General features: G+C 35.3%; 3 protein-coding genes across 3 annotated transcripts; all 3 read right to left on the minus strand.

Annotated features, from left to right (window-relative positions):
• Positions 1–1,513: 1,513 nt before the first annotated feature.
• LOC131026589 (putative late blight resistance protein homolog R1A-10) lies at positions 1,514–4,261 on the minus strand. The gene has a single exon (XM_057956486.1). It carries the CDS (start codon positions 4,172–4,174, stop codon positions 1,559–1,561), a length of 2,616 nt encoding a protein of 871 aa, XP_057812469.1. The 5' UTR covers positions 4,175–4,261; the 3' UTR covers positions 1,514–1,558.
• A 1,150-nt stretch (positions 4,262–5,411) lies between these two features.
• LOC131024742 (putative late blight resistance protein homolog R1A-10) lies at positions 5,412–7,457 on the minus strand. Its single transcript, XM_057954280.1, has one exon. The coding sequence runs from the start codon at positions 7,455–7,457 to the stop codon at positions 5,412–5,414; it is 2,046 nt and encodes a 681-aa protein (XP_057810263.1).
• Positions 7,458–11,840: 4,383 nt separating this feature from the next.
• LOC131026602 (late blight resistance protein R1-A-like) lies at positions 11,841–15,054 on the minus strand. Its single transcript, XM_057956511.1, has 2 exons — positions 12,221–15,054; positions 11,841–12,148 (listed from the first exon to the last, which is right to left on the minus strand). Exon 1 carries the CDS (start codon positions 14,831–14,833, stop codon positions 12,251–12,253), a length of 2,583 nt encoding a protein of 860 aa, XP_057812494.1. The 5' UTR covers positions 14,834–15,054; the 3' UTR covers positions 11,841–12,148; positions 12,221–12,250.
• Positions 15,055–15,853: the final 799 nt, after the last annotated feature.

A 15,853-nucleotide genomic window follows, 5' to 3' on the forward strand; every position in this document is an offset into this window, starting at 1 on the left:
TATAATTATTTATTAATGATATATATGTATCGAAATTTTTATGCTCCCTCCACCCACGAAAACATCTTCTTATTTGTTATTTTTGTCCGACTGCGTGTCCTCACCCTAGTTTATATATAGTGCTGAATTATAATATACAACAATGTCTTTTCTAAATAAATAGTTTATACATAGTGGTGAATTATTAAATTTTTGTTATTTGTAGTTTCTGGGTTTTAGTGATATTAATTATTTCAATCTATATCCGCCCCAATTATATTTTTTTTTCCAAATGTCTCAAATGTATGGTAATGACCTTTTAACCTATTTACTAATTAACGAACTTTTGTTTAGCACTTTGATTAACTTTAGCCTTTCAAAAAATAAATATAGGCATATTAGAAATATTTTCTTTACTCTAATGATTTTCTTACGTTGTGCAAAATTTAATCAGCCTATATACATGGGACTGAAAGAATATACCAAAGGATGTGAAAAGAGAGTAATTAGCAGTTTAATTTGTCATTTTTGTGAAGTTTCCTTGGTCTAAATACCTAATAAAGCTGAATTACTAGTATAGACCTAATGGTAAAAACAAGACTGTAACTTTCAATATTTTCAGAAAGAGGACTATATATTACAAAATTTGAAAAAAAATACTATATGTTACAGAATTTGAAAATGAGGACTATAATTTTCATTTTTTACATTTATACTCCTATTTCAGACCGTGATGAAAGCCATAGTCCTTATTTTGATGTGTTAAATATGAGTGTAATTATAAAAAATGAAAGTTATAGTCTTCATTTTCAAATTCCGTAACATATAGTCCTCTTTCTGAAAATATTGATAAGTTACGGTTCTATTTTTACTATTCGGTCACTAGTATATATATTAAGGTTGATAATCGAAACAACATATAAACGAACAAGTCTCGAATCTTACTATATAGTTCGGTCTTTGAAGTTGGTGTTGGATCAAGTAATATCCCATACTGGTTTCTCTTATTTTATTTTTTGTCATGTATTCCATGTTTCTATTCATCTAAGTGTGTTTGCAAGCTAGTTTGATATTCGGAGATGAAACACATAACACCTTTATATATAGTAATAAATCATAAAACGTTTAGAAGTTGCTACACACGATCAACTACTTGTGCTACAAATTCATACTAATCACCAAAAAGAGTAAAACTGATCAGTCATAAATTGCTGTTGAAAACAAGTCTAGAGTCTCTACAGTCGAATTCCACCCACAGTGCGATAGAAACCCTCCCGTCGATGGGTGACTCAGAGAGAGTCTGACATGGCTTTCCCGCCAAACATCCAACGCTTCAAACTGGAATAGCATCAGCATCTTCAATTGATTACTTTTCTTCCTCAAAGAAATAAAAGTAACATAAGAAGAAAGTAAATAACAAGAGTATTGGAAATAAGCTCATCCAAATACTCAACAAATGTTCATATTGATGAGTTTCTACTAAGAGATCTCATAAATTTGAAATGTGAGGCCAGAAATGATACATATTGCAAAGTAGAAAGACTAACCTGTGTATGGCAAGTTGCAGAGTAACTTGAGCTCAAAAAGAAGATTCGACGACAAGTTCAAAGGAAAACTTATCTTTTAATTCATTGGCACAAGCGACAGCTAAAGGACTGCAGTCACCTAATCCAATACGTTTGATCCGAGAATGATCATCATACGGCCAATCGAGTTGTTGCAATTTGTAGCAGTGCTTCATGATTAGAATTTCGAGCTCTGGGAAGCTTCCACGTTGAGGTCTCCATTGCACCAAATCGGTGTCTTCAATTAGAAGTATATAAAGTTTCAAGAAACTCCCTGATTCAATTTCCCACTCTGGGCCTCGAAAGGCATAGCATTCTAATTCGAGAATCTTGAGATTTGGCAGCAACGAACCAATGTCATTCATGTACTTCCAAGGATACCCCAACCCGCTCAAAACTAACATTGTGAGACTTGATGGAAACATTGGAAGATGAATAGTATTAAACTCATACTTTGTCTCAGGATTCTTGATGAAATATCTAAGTGAGTCCAGGTTCTGGAGTTGTGATATATAACTCAAGCAACTCAATGGGTTGGTTTCATCATCATCATCATCATACGGCTTCAACTCCACGTCAATTCCTAAATGCATTAAATTAGGAATTCTTTTGAGAACTTCCCTTGTACAACTATTTGCACTCGCACCAAAAAGTGTGGTGAGTTTGTTCAAGCTAGCATCATCAGTATTAGGGGTTGGTAGGTCCCTTCCCCAAATATCAAGATGTTCTAATTCTTGCATGTCCCAAATTTGCACAGGCATATAAAAATGAACTCCACGCTTTTTAATGTACATATGTGGCTTGATGATCAAGAATTGAAGGTGAAAAAGGTTGGATATGGAAGGAGGGAGCTCCCCGTTGCAAGTTAGGGCAAGGTACCGCAGAAAAATTAGTTTGAAAATTTCAATTGGAATATGGTAAAATCGCACGTGATGAGCATATAGTACCGTGAACAACTTGAAACCCATGGCAGGTATTGGCACTGGATATGGGTGATAATGACCAAAACAAAGGAGAGAACGGACAATGGATGCACAATCACTTTTTATCAAATCATACACTTGTTTGAACCCAAATAAAGAGGTGGAATGGGCACACAATCGGCGTTGGTCTTTTATAACATCATCACAACTTTGTAAGACATGCAGAAACTTGATCCTACTAGCTTCTTCCTTACACAAGTGCTGCCAGCTAGAATGCATGCGATACGCTCTAAACACAGACAATGAACCTGTTGTGTCGAGAATAAGATGATATTCCAAAGAAAGCTTATCTAAGCATATATCGAAAAAATCTTCAGAACCTTTTTGTTCAATCGGTTCAAGTAACCCCTCAGCACTCAACAGATCGAAGAGACTAGATGGGCGGATCATATCAATATATGGACGGAATGCTCCCATATAGAGAAAAAGCATTTTCAAATGTTGGGGTAAGTAGTCATAGCTTGGAAAAAGTACCTCAGATATTTGATTATATGCATCCATGAAGATTGAACTTCGTTGTTTGAGTACCTCAGTCCAGTATTTTGGGGTCTTGTCGGCTTTTATTAGGAGCTCTGCAACCGTGACTATCATAAGAGGAAGACCTTCACATTTCCACGCAATCTCCTCTCCCAGTTCCTCAAGTTGTGCAGGGAAACCCTCTTCACCAAACACCATCTTACCTAGTAATTCCTTACTTTCTTTTTCATTCAACAAGCCTACTCTTACGTACCCATCATCCGTGTGTATTATTTGTTGTCTACTTGTAAGTAAGAATCGAATGCTTCCAACAAAATTCTCTTCTCGCAAGCAATTCATCAAGCGATCTGCTACTTTTATGTCCCAAACATCATCCAACACAATGAGACATTTCTTACCCTTTAATCTTTCTTCCAAGTGTTCAACTAATTTCTCCTTATCATCATCTCCTTGGGGGAGCATTTGGTAAGCATTGGGATCCACTTGAGCTAGAACACATCGTAATAGTTCATCGGATTCCCATTTTCTGCCCACTTTGACCCATGCTCGAAACTCAAAATGGCTCCGAATTGATGGATCTTCAAAAATATGTTTAGCAAGAGTTGTCTTTCCAACGCCCGCCATCCCAATAATCGAATAGGGTAGATTGTTATTTTCTTCAAGAAGGTAGTCTCTGGCTTTTTCAAAATGATGAGATAATCCAACCATCTCTGACTTGATCATTCCACCAAAATCAATTCTTGAGGGAATAGACTCGCCTTCTTCTTCAGGCATACTCAGCATTTCAATGAAGTACTCCAACTCCATCATCTCCACCATCTCAACGAAGCAATCAACATGGTGTTGCAGACTCTGCAGATCTACAGAGAAAGACAAGTGATCTCTCTCGCTTTTGAGTTGTGGAAGAATCTGATGTAAGATATGGGATTCGAGTAAATCTTCGAATTCCCAAACTGCCTCTTTTATGAGTTCATCCAAAGCATTCACCTCCGTCCTGATCATGCTGCAGCCGGTGTCGTCCAAATTTTGTAGAACTTTCTGCAAGCGATCCACCTCGTCGTAGGCAGGTTGTAAGATTTGTGGAGAGTGGGAAACGAGCAAGATGCGAGATGATTGTAGAATACGCCGGATCGTATTCTTGAGAGAAGTGGCTGCACCATAAGCCGCCATGGCTTGGTTGAAATATGATTGTGGTGGTAGAAGGTCTGAAGCAGGAGGAGTTGTCAACGGCTTTAGGTGGTGGAAGGATAAGGATTTTGAAGGTGGAATTGTTAAATGAGAGTGGTTAAGCCTCTCCACAAAGTGATCAGCTCTTCAACGCCATATACTATTGTTTTTAAATTGTATTGATCGAGACAGATGCTTTGACATTAAAGATAATATATGTATGATCAAGCACACAGTAGATACATGAAATCGCACATATATTGACAAGTATTTATAGAATGACAAGAAATGGAATTGGACTTACTCTTGGAGGGGCATCTCCATTTGGTGAAGGTTTTTTGAGGCAACTTGAGAATTTTAGGCTTTATATATTCATCAGCTTCATAACCACCCGATCGCGACACCGTTCCTACTACAAGTTCTTCTTCTTCTTTAGTTACTTTTTTTTTTTCATTGTTCTTCATTTTTTTTTGCTTGTTTTATTTTATTATGAGTTCTAGTTAATTTATTTTTCGGCAATAATTAAGGAAGCACTAGCAAGATTATTTTGTGAGATCTTGTTTATTCTTTATACTTTATTTATGTTTGCATGTGTGATTCTTTATGTTTAGTGATATTAGTTATTTCAATCTATAGTATTTTTTTTTTAATTACGATGATTCAATTTAAAATCAAGTTACTCGATTATTATACTTTGCAAATTGCAATATTAAATTAAATGCAATTACATTAGAATGTGAATTAAAATTACTCTTAGATTGTTAATTTGGCATGAGATTAAAAATGATCAAAGCCAACAAATACTCATCATGAGCTGGGACATCTCAACAAATTTTCCTTCACCAATTCATATCAAGCCAAAAATTAATTAGTATATTGCCAGAATCTTAAACTTTTAAGCTATTATAAAACACATCAATGATTACGCACAATATCAAAACAAAGTGAAAATCATGCACAGAAAAATTACAATCCTTGAATTGAATAAGGGACTAACGTTTTCACGCAAATCCAACACTCGGGTTTAAAAATCCTCAACAAAATCCAATACAAGTCACAATCCCTAAATTCATACGACAATGTAGTAATACAACAATTGAAAATTATGGGATAATGCAGCTTGACCCCTTCTTCTATCTCATAAGCCTGAAAATTGATAGATGGACAATCTCAAACATTATGACTATAACATAAACAATAAGATATGATATTGCAAAATTCAGAAGACTAACCAGTTAGGTCAAAAAGAAGACTCGACCATAAGTTCAAAGGAAAACTTGTCTTTTAATTGATTGGCACAAGCCACAGCTGAAGGATTGCAATCAACTAATACAATACGATTGATCCAAGAATGATCGTACGGCCAATCGAATTGTTGTAGTTTGTAGCAATGCTTCATGATTAATTCACAGAGCACTGGGAAGCTTCCGCGTTGAGGTCTCCATTGCACCAAATCGGTGTCTTCAATTTCAAGTTGAATAAGTTTCAAGAAACTCCCCGATTCTATTTCCCACTCCGGGCCTCGAAAGGCATAGGATTCTAATGTGAGAAACTCGAGATTTGGCAGCAGCGAACCAATGTCATTCATGTACTTCCAAGGATACCCCAACCCACTCAAATTTAACATTGTGAGACTTGATGGGAACATTGAAAGAGGAATAGTCTTAAACTCATGCTTTATCTCGGGATTCTTTATGCTATATCTAAGTGCGACCAAATTCTGGAGTTGTGATATATAACTCAAGCAACTCAATGGGTTGGTTTCATCATCATCATTATCATAAGGCTTCAACTCCGCTTCAATTTCTAAATGCTTTAAATTAGGAATTCTTTTGAGAACTTCCCTTGTACAACTGTTTGCACTCACACCAAGAAGTGTGGTGAGTTTGTTCAAGGTAGCATCATCGGTATTAGGGGTTGGTAGGTCCCTTCCCCATACACCAATACACTCTAGTTCTTGCATGTCCCAAATTTGCACAGGAACATATATCTGAACTCCACGCTTTTTAATGCTCATATATCTTTGGATAATCAAAAATTGAAGGTGAAAAAGGTTGGATATGGAAGGAGGGAGCTCCCCGTTGTAATTTAGGGCAAGGTACCGCAGACAAACTAGTTTCAGAATTTCAATTGGGATATGGTAAAATCTAACATTAAGAGCATATAGTACCCTGAGCAACTTGAAACCCATGGCATGTATTGGGATCGGATATTGGTGATAAGGACCATGACAAAGGAGAGATCGGGCAGTGGGTGCACAATCACTTTTTATCAAGTCATACACTTGTTTGAAACCAAATAAATTATTCCAATGGGCACACAAGCGGCGTTGGTCTTTTATAACATCATCACAACTTTGTAAGACATGCAAAAACTTGATCCTACTAGCTTCTACCTTACACAAGTGCTGCCAGCAGGAAAGCATGCGATATGTTGAAGAATTTGTTGTTTTGAGAACAAGATGATACTGCATAGAAAGATCTTTCAAGCTTGTATAGAAAAAATCTTCAAAATTTTCTTCTCCAATCGATTCAAAAAACCCCTCTGCAGTCAACAGATCGTTGCGTGGATTGATCATATCAATATATGGAGGGAAAGCTCCCATATAGAGAAAAAGCATTTTCAAATGTTGGGGTAAGTAGTCATAGCTTGGGAAAAGTACCTCTAATATTTGATTGTATGCATCCAAGAAGACTGAACTACGTTGTTTGAGTACCTCAGTCCAGTATTCTGGGGTCTTGTCCGCTTTCGATAGGAGCTCTGCAACTGTGACTATCATAAGAGGAAGCCCTTCACATTTTATGGCAATCTTCTCTCCCAGCTTCTCAAGTTGAAGAGGAAAACCCTCTTCACCAAACACCTTCATTCCAAGTAATTCCATACTTTCTTTTAGATTCAACAAGTCCAATCTTTCACACCCACTCATTATAGTTACTATATTTCTTCTACTTGTAAGTAAGACTCGAATACTTCCACAAATATTCTCTACCACCAATACTCGTAAGCGATTTATTGCTTGTACCTCCCAAACATCATCCAACACGATCAGACAATTCTTGTCTTTCAATCTCTTTTTGAGGAATCCAATTAACTCCTCCTTGTCATCATCTCCTTGGGCAAGCATTTCATAAGCGTTGGGATCCACTTGAGCTAGAAGGCACCGTAATAGTTCATTGAACTCGCATTTTCTGCCCACTTTGACCCATGCTCGAAACTCAAAATGCCTCTGAATTGATGGATCTTCAAATATATGTTTGGCAAGAGTTGTCTTTCCAACGCCCGCCATCCCAATAATCGAAGAGTTGTGGAAGAATCTGAGGCAAGATATGGGATTCGAGTAAATCTTCGAATTCCCAAACCGCCTCTTTTATGAGTTCATCCAAAGCATTCACCTTCGTCCTGATCTTGCTGCAGCTGGTGACATCCAACAATCGCAGAAATTTCTGCAACTCATCCATCTGGTCGTAGGCAGGTTGTAAGATTTGTGGAGAGTGGGAAACGAGAGAAATGCGAGACGATTGTAGAATTCGCAGAATCGTATTCTTGAGAGAAGTCGCCGCGCCATAAGCCGCCATCACTTGATTGAAATATGATTGTGGTGGTGGTGGTGGTGGCAACGGCGGTAGGCGGTGGAAGGATAAGGATTTTGAAGGTGCAATTCTTAAAGTGATTGATGATAAATTGTAATGATGCATCGACATTAAAGCTGTGTGGACATGCAGCACATCACAGATTAAAGATCAACATCATGTATCCTGCATCGTTGAATGCTCACTTTGAAAAATCATGTGAAAAGAATGAAAAAAGTTTACAAATAGTATATGGTTTCCACTACTTTTCGTCAAATAAAACGAACTCCGATAAAGCTAATCCTAAAATGTCTCATACCAATATAAAAGTATCTTGGCATGCGGTGGTAGCTTCATATTACTTTTATTATTAAGAATCAATTGCATATGTATGCAATTTTTTTTTTTTTGATGAATTACATAAATAAATAAAGAAATTTGCGTCATGGTGGACTTGAACCCAAGACTTCAGATCTTAGGCATTAACCACCTACCGCTAGGGCAACATACGTACATATGTGTACGTAATTATTCATAGTGCAAATATAGGACAATTTTTTTCGGACGTATACTTGCAGGACAAATTGTTTTTTCGGGCTCAATTTGTCCTGGCAAGTTTGAAAAAACAATTTGCCCTGCAATTTGAGAGAATGGTTCAAATGAAATCCCTCATATATATATATATATATATATATATATATATAGGGTTGCGCTAAAATAAGACTGAATATTATACTATAAAATAAGACTCAATCTCAACTTTTGATCTTAATTGAATTAACGGCCAGATCTTTTTTTAAATTGGTTAGCCGAATTGTATTAGGAGGCTAATAATGTAATTGCATTCCTTTAATTAATATGGATCCCACGAATCATGGGATCATGTTTCCCATATCTTCATCATCCAAGTTATTTGCGCCGTTATTATTTTTTAGAGAAGCAACCGAAAGTTTCCTGCACAAACATATAATCTCCCAGGTCTGCTTACAGAGACGAAGACGCGAGAGTTTTAATCAATTTTCTGCAATAAGTTTTTATGAAGAATACATGTATGAATTTTCATTCATGTTTTTTTATTGGAGAATTTTCATGGAAATTTTCACTCATGCTTTACTGGTAATCAAGATTTCATTCATTTTTTTTTCTTTTCTGAATTAGTAACATTTACTGCACAATTCTTTAGTTCAATTTTATGATATTTTTTATTATTTTTATTGGTTGATTATAAGTGCACGAGTGTATACGAAATAATGCATGCAAAATAGTGAAGTGTTCATACCCAAATATAGGGTTGTTAATACCAATTGTATATTTTCATCATTCGAATTTTTTTATTGTTTTTGTTTGTTAATGTTGTATAGTTTGAACTCACGCTTCACCGGTAATCAATTCTTGATTATTTGTTATTTTTTAACTTCATATAAATCTTGATTGTATTCCTTTTGAATTAGTAACATTTACTGCACAATTATTTATATCAATTTTCTGTTATGTTTTTTTTTTATTATTGGTTGTTTTTAAGTGCACGAGTGTATACGAAATAATTCATGTAAAATAGTGAAGTGTTCATACCCAAATACATTAAGAGATGGGCTGACACGAACTCTATTAATTCTACAACTTCTGCAGTTGCCAAGGAACGTATGTTTCAGACGTTCGACAGCTCCAAACTCCCTTCTGAAATTACCATCCATCCGCCTGACCCTGTTAAAACAAAGGGTAGTGGAAAGCGGTTGAAGTCTACCTATGAGAAAGAGCTTAACAAGGCAAAGAAGCCGAAGAGACGATGCAAGAAATGTGGGTGTTTGGCCAGACATGATTCACGCAACTGCGGGAAGGTTGACGAGGATGAAAGTGATGATGATTAATCCGTTTGCTTTATACATTATCCTGTTGATTAATAAATTTCTACTGCACGAATTTTTCTACTGTATACTCATGAATTTTTCCCTACTTATGCATGAATATTAATTTTCGATGCAATTTATGTTTCCACAATTCTTATCATATTTTAATTTAATCTATATGCGAGTTTATGATTATGGGATTTTTTTATTTTTCTGTCTGAAATACTTACATCAATATATTTTCATTTCCATTAATCTCTTTATGACTCATTTCATATTATTTCAAATGTTTCAGGTGTGTATTTCTCTAATTATCTCTATCCACGAACTTTACATAGTTTGTGTACAAATGCTTTTATTAAATTTGTATGCACGATTTTTTAAATGTATACTCGTGAATGTTTTCCCAACTACACATGAATATTTTCATTTTTATTAAATTTGTATGCATTTCATGTTTATGATAATTTTAAAATTTAATGTATACGCGTGTTGATGAGTCTATGACTATGGCATTTTCCTCGATTTTTCTGTCTGCAATACTTACATGAATATATTTGCATCTACTATAATCCCTTTTATGAGTCATTTCATATTATTTCAAATTCTTAGTGTAGGCCTTTCTCAAATTTTATTTATGCACGAACTTTCTCAAAAGTACATACACTACTTAAAAAATTCATACTCACATCATTTATAATTCATTAGGCTACACATGAATATGCATGCTATTTACACTACACAAGTAACAAAATAAATAAAAAAATCATCTAGTTTATGTTCTCACACAATAGCACCGCAATTAAAATATTCATACAATCACACCTAACTGTTCAATCCACATGTTATATTAATCACTCAAATACATATATTTCAACAGTTTAGAACAAGCATGATTTCATTAGATCGTTTATCTCATACTATACCACTATCACATGCATATTATCAACAAAATATTCATTAAATACTTAAATAAAATTCTTACAAATGATATTATAATTCATACAAAACAGACCCATGCGTCATAACCAAAACAGACCCTGCCATTGACGTACGTCGCTTTCTCACCGGAACGAAAACCCTTATTTTTCTTTTAAGAGCTTTGTGTTGAGTGTGGGAAGATGAACAATTATTTTTTGATTCATATGATATTAATTGTTTCGAGTAGATACAATTAACCCCAAATTCAAATTTTAATTCATATCCCTCTGATGATTCGATGAAAAATTAGGTGTGATTCATTTACTACTATAATTTCTTCACTCTATTGATAATACCAAAAAGTAATGATTGAAAATCTTAATTTTCCTTTTTAATTGTTGCTTGATAATCGTAACTACCATATAGAATATTTAGGGAGTCAAATTGATATGGGCAATTATACCCTTACGTCACATATCCGTATGCACAATTTAATTAAGTAAATGCACTATACAACACATTTAAATTAAAATCCATCCGTAGATCATGTACAATCTATGGTTATAAATTAGTCTTATATTATAGACTAAGGGAAGTCCATTGAATAGCACCACCCTATATATATATATATATATATATATATATATATATGATGAGATTTCAGATTGATTTGTAGGTATTGATTTAATGTATCATATGACTGATGTTTATTTGGAGGGAGAAAATTTTTAGGTGAATTCAAATCTTGGAGAGAACTAAAATTTTATTAATTTTTTGAATATTATTATTCAATACTATATTATTGCAACCCGAGCCATTGAATCTAAATGTAAATCTACAGGTGGGCCTCAAAGAAATTGAATTGAATTTGATCACTTTTAATAGTTAGGCAAAAATTTAAAGAGGACTAATAGAGTTGGGCCTTAGTTTTTATATTGGGCTGAAATTTTGTTTATTATATGGAGAAGCCCAATTAGTCCATGTTAATTCATATGCTACGTTGATAAATGCTTAAGATAATTTTATTAATTAACGACAATTAATCAATTTTTTTTCTCTTTGACAGAAAGAGCTCTTATCAGATTTACTTCATACCTAAACCACCAAGAATTTTAACCTCACAACTCCTACAGTTATTTATTTGACCTTTATACAATGGACAAATTTCAGAACACTCAACCATATTTGAATGTCACTTATTCCCACTAAAATAAATTTTTATGAACTGTTCAACTCAACCCAAGAATGAGTTTACATAGCTTTTAAATTTGAAAGAAATTGTAAACTATTCCTCAAAGAAATCAAAATAATAGAAAGAAGACAACAGCAACATGAGTTCTAAAAAATAACATAGTATTGGAAATAAGCTCATCAGGAATTTCATCACAACAAATATTCTCTCAGCAATTCATATTGATGAGCTTCCACTGAAATACAAAGCTAATATCAAAACAAAGTGAAAATCATGCATAACACAAAAAGATTACAATCCTTGAATTGAACAAGGGACTAATGTTTTCCACAAATCCAACATACAAAAATTTAGCACAATCCAATACAAGTCACAATCCTTAAATTCACACGACGACGTGGCAATACAATATCCGGGATAACGCGGCTCCTTCGTCTCTGTCATTGACCTGAAAATTTATAGATGGACAACTTCAAACACATTAAGACAGTGATGTATATTGCAGAGTAGAAAGACTAACCTGTATGGCAAGTTGCAGAGTGACTTGAGCTCAAAAAGAAGATTCCACGACAAGTTCAAATGAAAACTTGTCTTTTAATTGATTGGCACAAGCGACAGCTAAAGGATTGCAGTCAACTAATCCAATCTCTTTGATCTGAGAATGATCAAACGACCAATTGAGTTGCTGTAATTTGTAGCAATGCTTCATGATTACAACATTAAGCTCTGGGAAGCTTCCACGTTGAGGTCTCCATTGCACCAAATCGGTGTCCTCGATTCGAAGTTCTCTAAGTTTCAAGAAACTCCCTGATTCTATTTCCCACTCTGGGCCTCGAAAGGCATAACATCGTAACACGAGTTTCATGAGATTCGGCAGCTGCAAACCAATGTCATTCATGTACTTCCAAGGATACCCCAACCCAGTCAAATATAAAGCTGTGAGAGTTGATGGAAACATTGAAAGAGGAATAGTATTAAGCACATGTTTTATCTCGGGATTCCGGATCATATAACCAAGTAGCATCAAATTCTGGAGCTGTGATATATAACTCAAGCCGCTCAATGGGTTGGTTTCATCATCATCATCATAAGGCTTCAACTCCACATAAATGAATAATCTCTGTAAATTAGGAATTCTTTCGAGAACTTCCCTTCTACAACTGTTTGCACTCACACCACCAAGAAGGAGCAGTTTGTTCAAGGTAGCATCATTAGTATTAGGAGTTGGTAGGTCCCTTCCTAGTATCATAAGATGCTCTAGTTCTTGCATGTCCCAAATTTGCACAGGCATATATGACTGAACTCCACACTTTTTAATGCTCATATGACGTACAATAATCAAGAATTTCAGTTGAAAAAGGTTGGATATGGCAGGAGGGAACTCCCCGTTGCAACATAGGGCAAGGTACCGTAGATAAACTAGTTTCAAAATTGCAATTGGGAAATGGTAAAATCGGACAAGATCAGCATCAAGTACACTGAGCAACTTGAAACCCATGGCATGTATTGGCACTGGATATGGGTGATAAGGACCATAAAAAAGGAGAGAACGGGTAGTGGATGCACAATCACTTTTTATCGAATTATACACTTGTTTCAAGCAAAATAAAGTATTCCAATGCGCACACAATCGACGCTGGTCTTTTATAGCATCATCACAACTTTGTAAGACATGCATAAACTTGATCCTACTGCCTTCTACCTTACACAAGTGTTGCCAGCAAGAATGCATGCGATACTCTGTATACATTGAGAAAATATTTGTTGTGTTGAGAACAAGATGATACCAAAAACTAAGACGTCTCAAGCATTCCGCAAAAAAATCTTCAAAACTTTCTTCTCCAATCCGTTCAAGAAACCCCTCAGCACTCAACAGATTTTCGAGAACGCCTCGAAAGATCATATCAGTAGATCGACAGAATGTTCCCATATAGAGAAAAAACATTTTAAATCGTTGGGGTAAGTAGTCATAACTTGGGAAAAGTACCTCTGATATTTGATTATATGCTTCCACGAAGACTGAACTATGTTGTTTGAGTACCTCAGTCCAGTATTCTGGGGTCTTGTCGGCTTTTGATAGGAGCTCTGCAACCGTGACTATCATAAGAGGAAGACCTTCACATTTCTTGGCAATCTTCTCACCCAGTCTCTCAAGTTGAAGAGGGAAACCCTCTTCACCAAACACTTTCTCACCAAGTAATTTCTTACTTTCTTTTAGATTCAACAAGCGCACTCTTTGGTACACCCCCGTGAATCCTAGTTGTCTACTTGTCACCAAGAATCGAATGCTTCCAACAATATTATTTTCTTGCAAGCAACTTGTCAAGCTATTTATTGCTTGTTCCTCCCAAACATCATCCAACACGATGAGACAATTCTTGCCGCTCAATCTTTCTTTCAAGATTCCAACTAATTCTGCCTCATCGTCATCATCTTTTTGGGCAACCACTTGAGCTAGAATGCATCGTAATAGTTCATTGAACTCGCATTTTCTGCCCACTTTGACCCATGCTCGTAACTCAAAATGGCTCCGAATTGATGAATCTTCAAAAATATGTCTAGCAAGAGTTGTCTTTCCAACACCCGCCATCCCAACAATCGAATAGTTGTTTTCGTTATTACCTTCAAGAAGGTAATCTCTCGCCTTTTCAAATTCATCAGATAATCCAACCATCTTTGAGTTGATTCCACCAAAATCAATTCTTGCGGAAATAGGCTCACCTTCTTCCTCTGGCATATTCAACATCTCAATGAAGTACTCAAATTCCATCATCTTCACCATCTCAACGAAGCAATCAACACTGTGTTGCAGACTCTGCAGATCTACAAAGAATGACAAGTTGTGTCTCTCGCTTTCGAGTTGTTGAAGAATCTGAGGTAAGACATGGGATTCGAGTAAATCTTCGAATTCCCAAACTGCCTCTTTGATTCGTTCATCCACAGCATTCACCTTCGTCCTGATCTTGCTGCAGCTGGTGTAATCCAATCCTAGCAGAAATTTCTGCAACTCATCCATCTCGTCGTAGACAGGCTGTAAGATTTGTGGAGAGTGGGAAAGGAGAGAAATGCGAGACGATTGTAGAATACGCTGAATCGTATTCTTGAGAGAAGCCGCTGCACCATAAGCAGCCATAACTTGATTGAAATATGAGTTTGTGGTGGTGGTGGTGGTGGTGGTGGTAGAAGGTGAAGAAATTGGCAACGGCGGTAGGCGATGGGAGGATAAGGATTTTGAAGGTGCAATTGATAAAATGAGTAGTTGAGGCTCCCCACAAAGTCATGTGTATTGATTAAAGAAACCACCATCAATGCCTACAGCTTAGACCATTCCCAACGGTGACTCTCATGGAGAGTCACCCGTATAAGACAAAAATTTATTAAAATAAATAGAAAGTCATGCAATTTTGGTGACCGGCAAGTCATGCCTTTCTCCATTTTATCTTGAAGTGCCATGTGTCAACATTTGATTGGTGGGTTAAATTTTATTTAAATAAATTTTTACAATAATTTTTTTATTAAAAGTATATTAAAATTATATTAAAATTTATATTATTTTCAGCTCTATAAATAGAACCTAATTATATTTTCACACACAAACCAAATCTCACTATTTCTTCTCAATTTAAGTTTCATGTATTGTATTTGATATAGTATTTAATTTCAATTATGTGCTAATTCTTGTAATCTTCATTTGTGATTGAGTTAAATATCAATTATAATATATGATAATGTTTAATTATTATATGATTACAATTTTTTTAAATATTTATTTTATTTTATTAAATATAATAAATAAATATTTAATTTTAATGTTTAATTATTATATTTCCTTTTTCGTCCGTCCACGAAATGAGTACCCATTTCCTTTTTTGGCAAGTGTACCCCACACATCTCTTTAATTAATACACTCAAAAAGTGAGACCCTTAAACTATTTATACTACACTCCATACATTTCTTAAAACCCGTGCCGTCCACAAATGGGTACTCATTTCGTATTCTTGAGAGAAGCCGCTGCAGCATAAGCCGCCATAACTTGATTGAAATATGAGTTATCAAGGCAGAGTAGGTGGTGGGAGGAGGATAAGGATTTAGAAGGTGCAATTGTTTAAATGAGAGTGGTTGCACAAAGTCACCATTTTTTAATGCTTTAAG

Source organism: Salvia miltiorrhiza, chromosome 5 (assembly GCF_028751815.1).
Source record: "Salvia miltiorrhiza cultivar Shanhuang (shh) chromosome 5, IMPLAD_Smil_shh, whole genome shotgun sequence".
NCBI classification, from domain to species: Eukaryota; Viridiplantae; Streptophyta; class Magnoliopsida; order Lamiales; family Lamiaceae; genus Salvia; species Salvia miltiorrhiza.

Coding starts and splice junctions, on each gene's coding strand:
- LOC131026589 (XM_057956486.1), bottom strand. CDS start 4,174: ATGGCGGCTTATGGTGCAGCCACTTCTCTCAAGAATACGATCCGGCGT.
- LOC131024742 (XM_057954280.1), bottom strand. CDS start 7,457: ATGGCGGGCGTTGGAAAGACAACTCTTGCCAAACATATATTTGAAGAT.
- LOC131026602 (XM_057956511.1), bottom strand. CDS start 14,833: ATGGCTGCTTATGGTGCAGCGGCTTCTCTCAAGAATACGATTCAGCGT.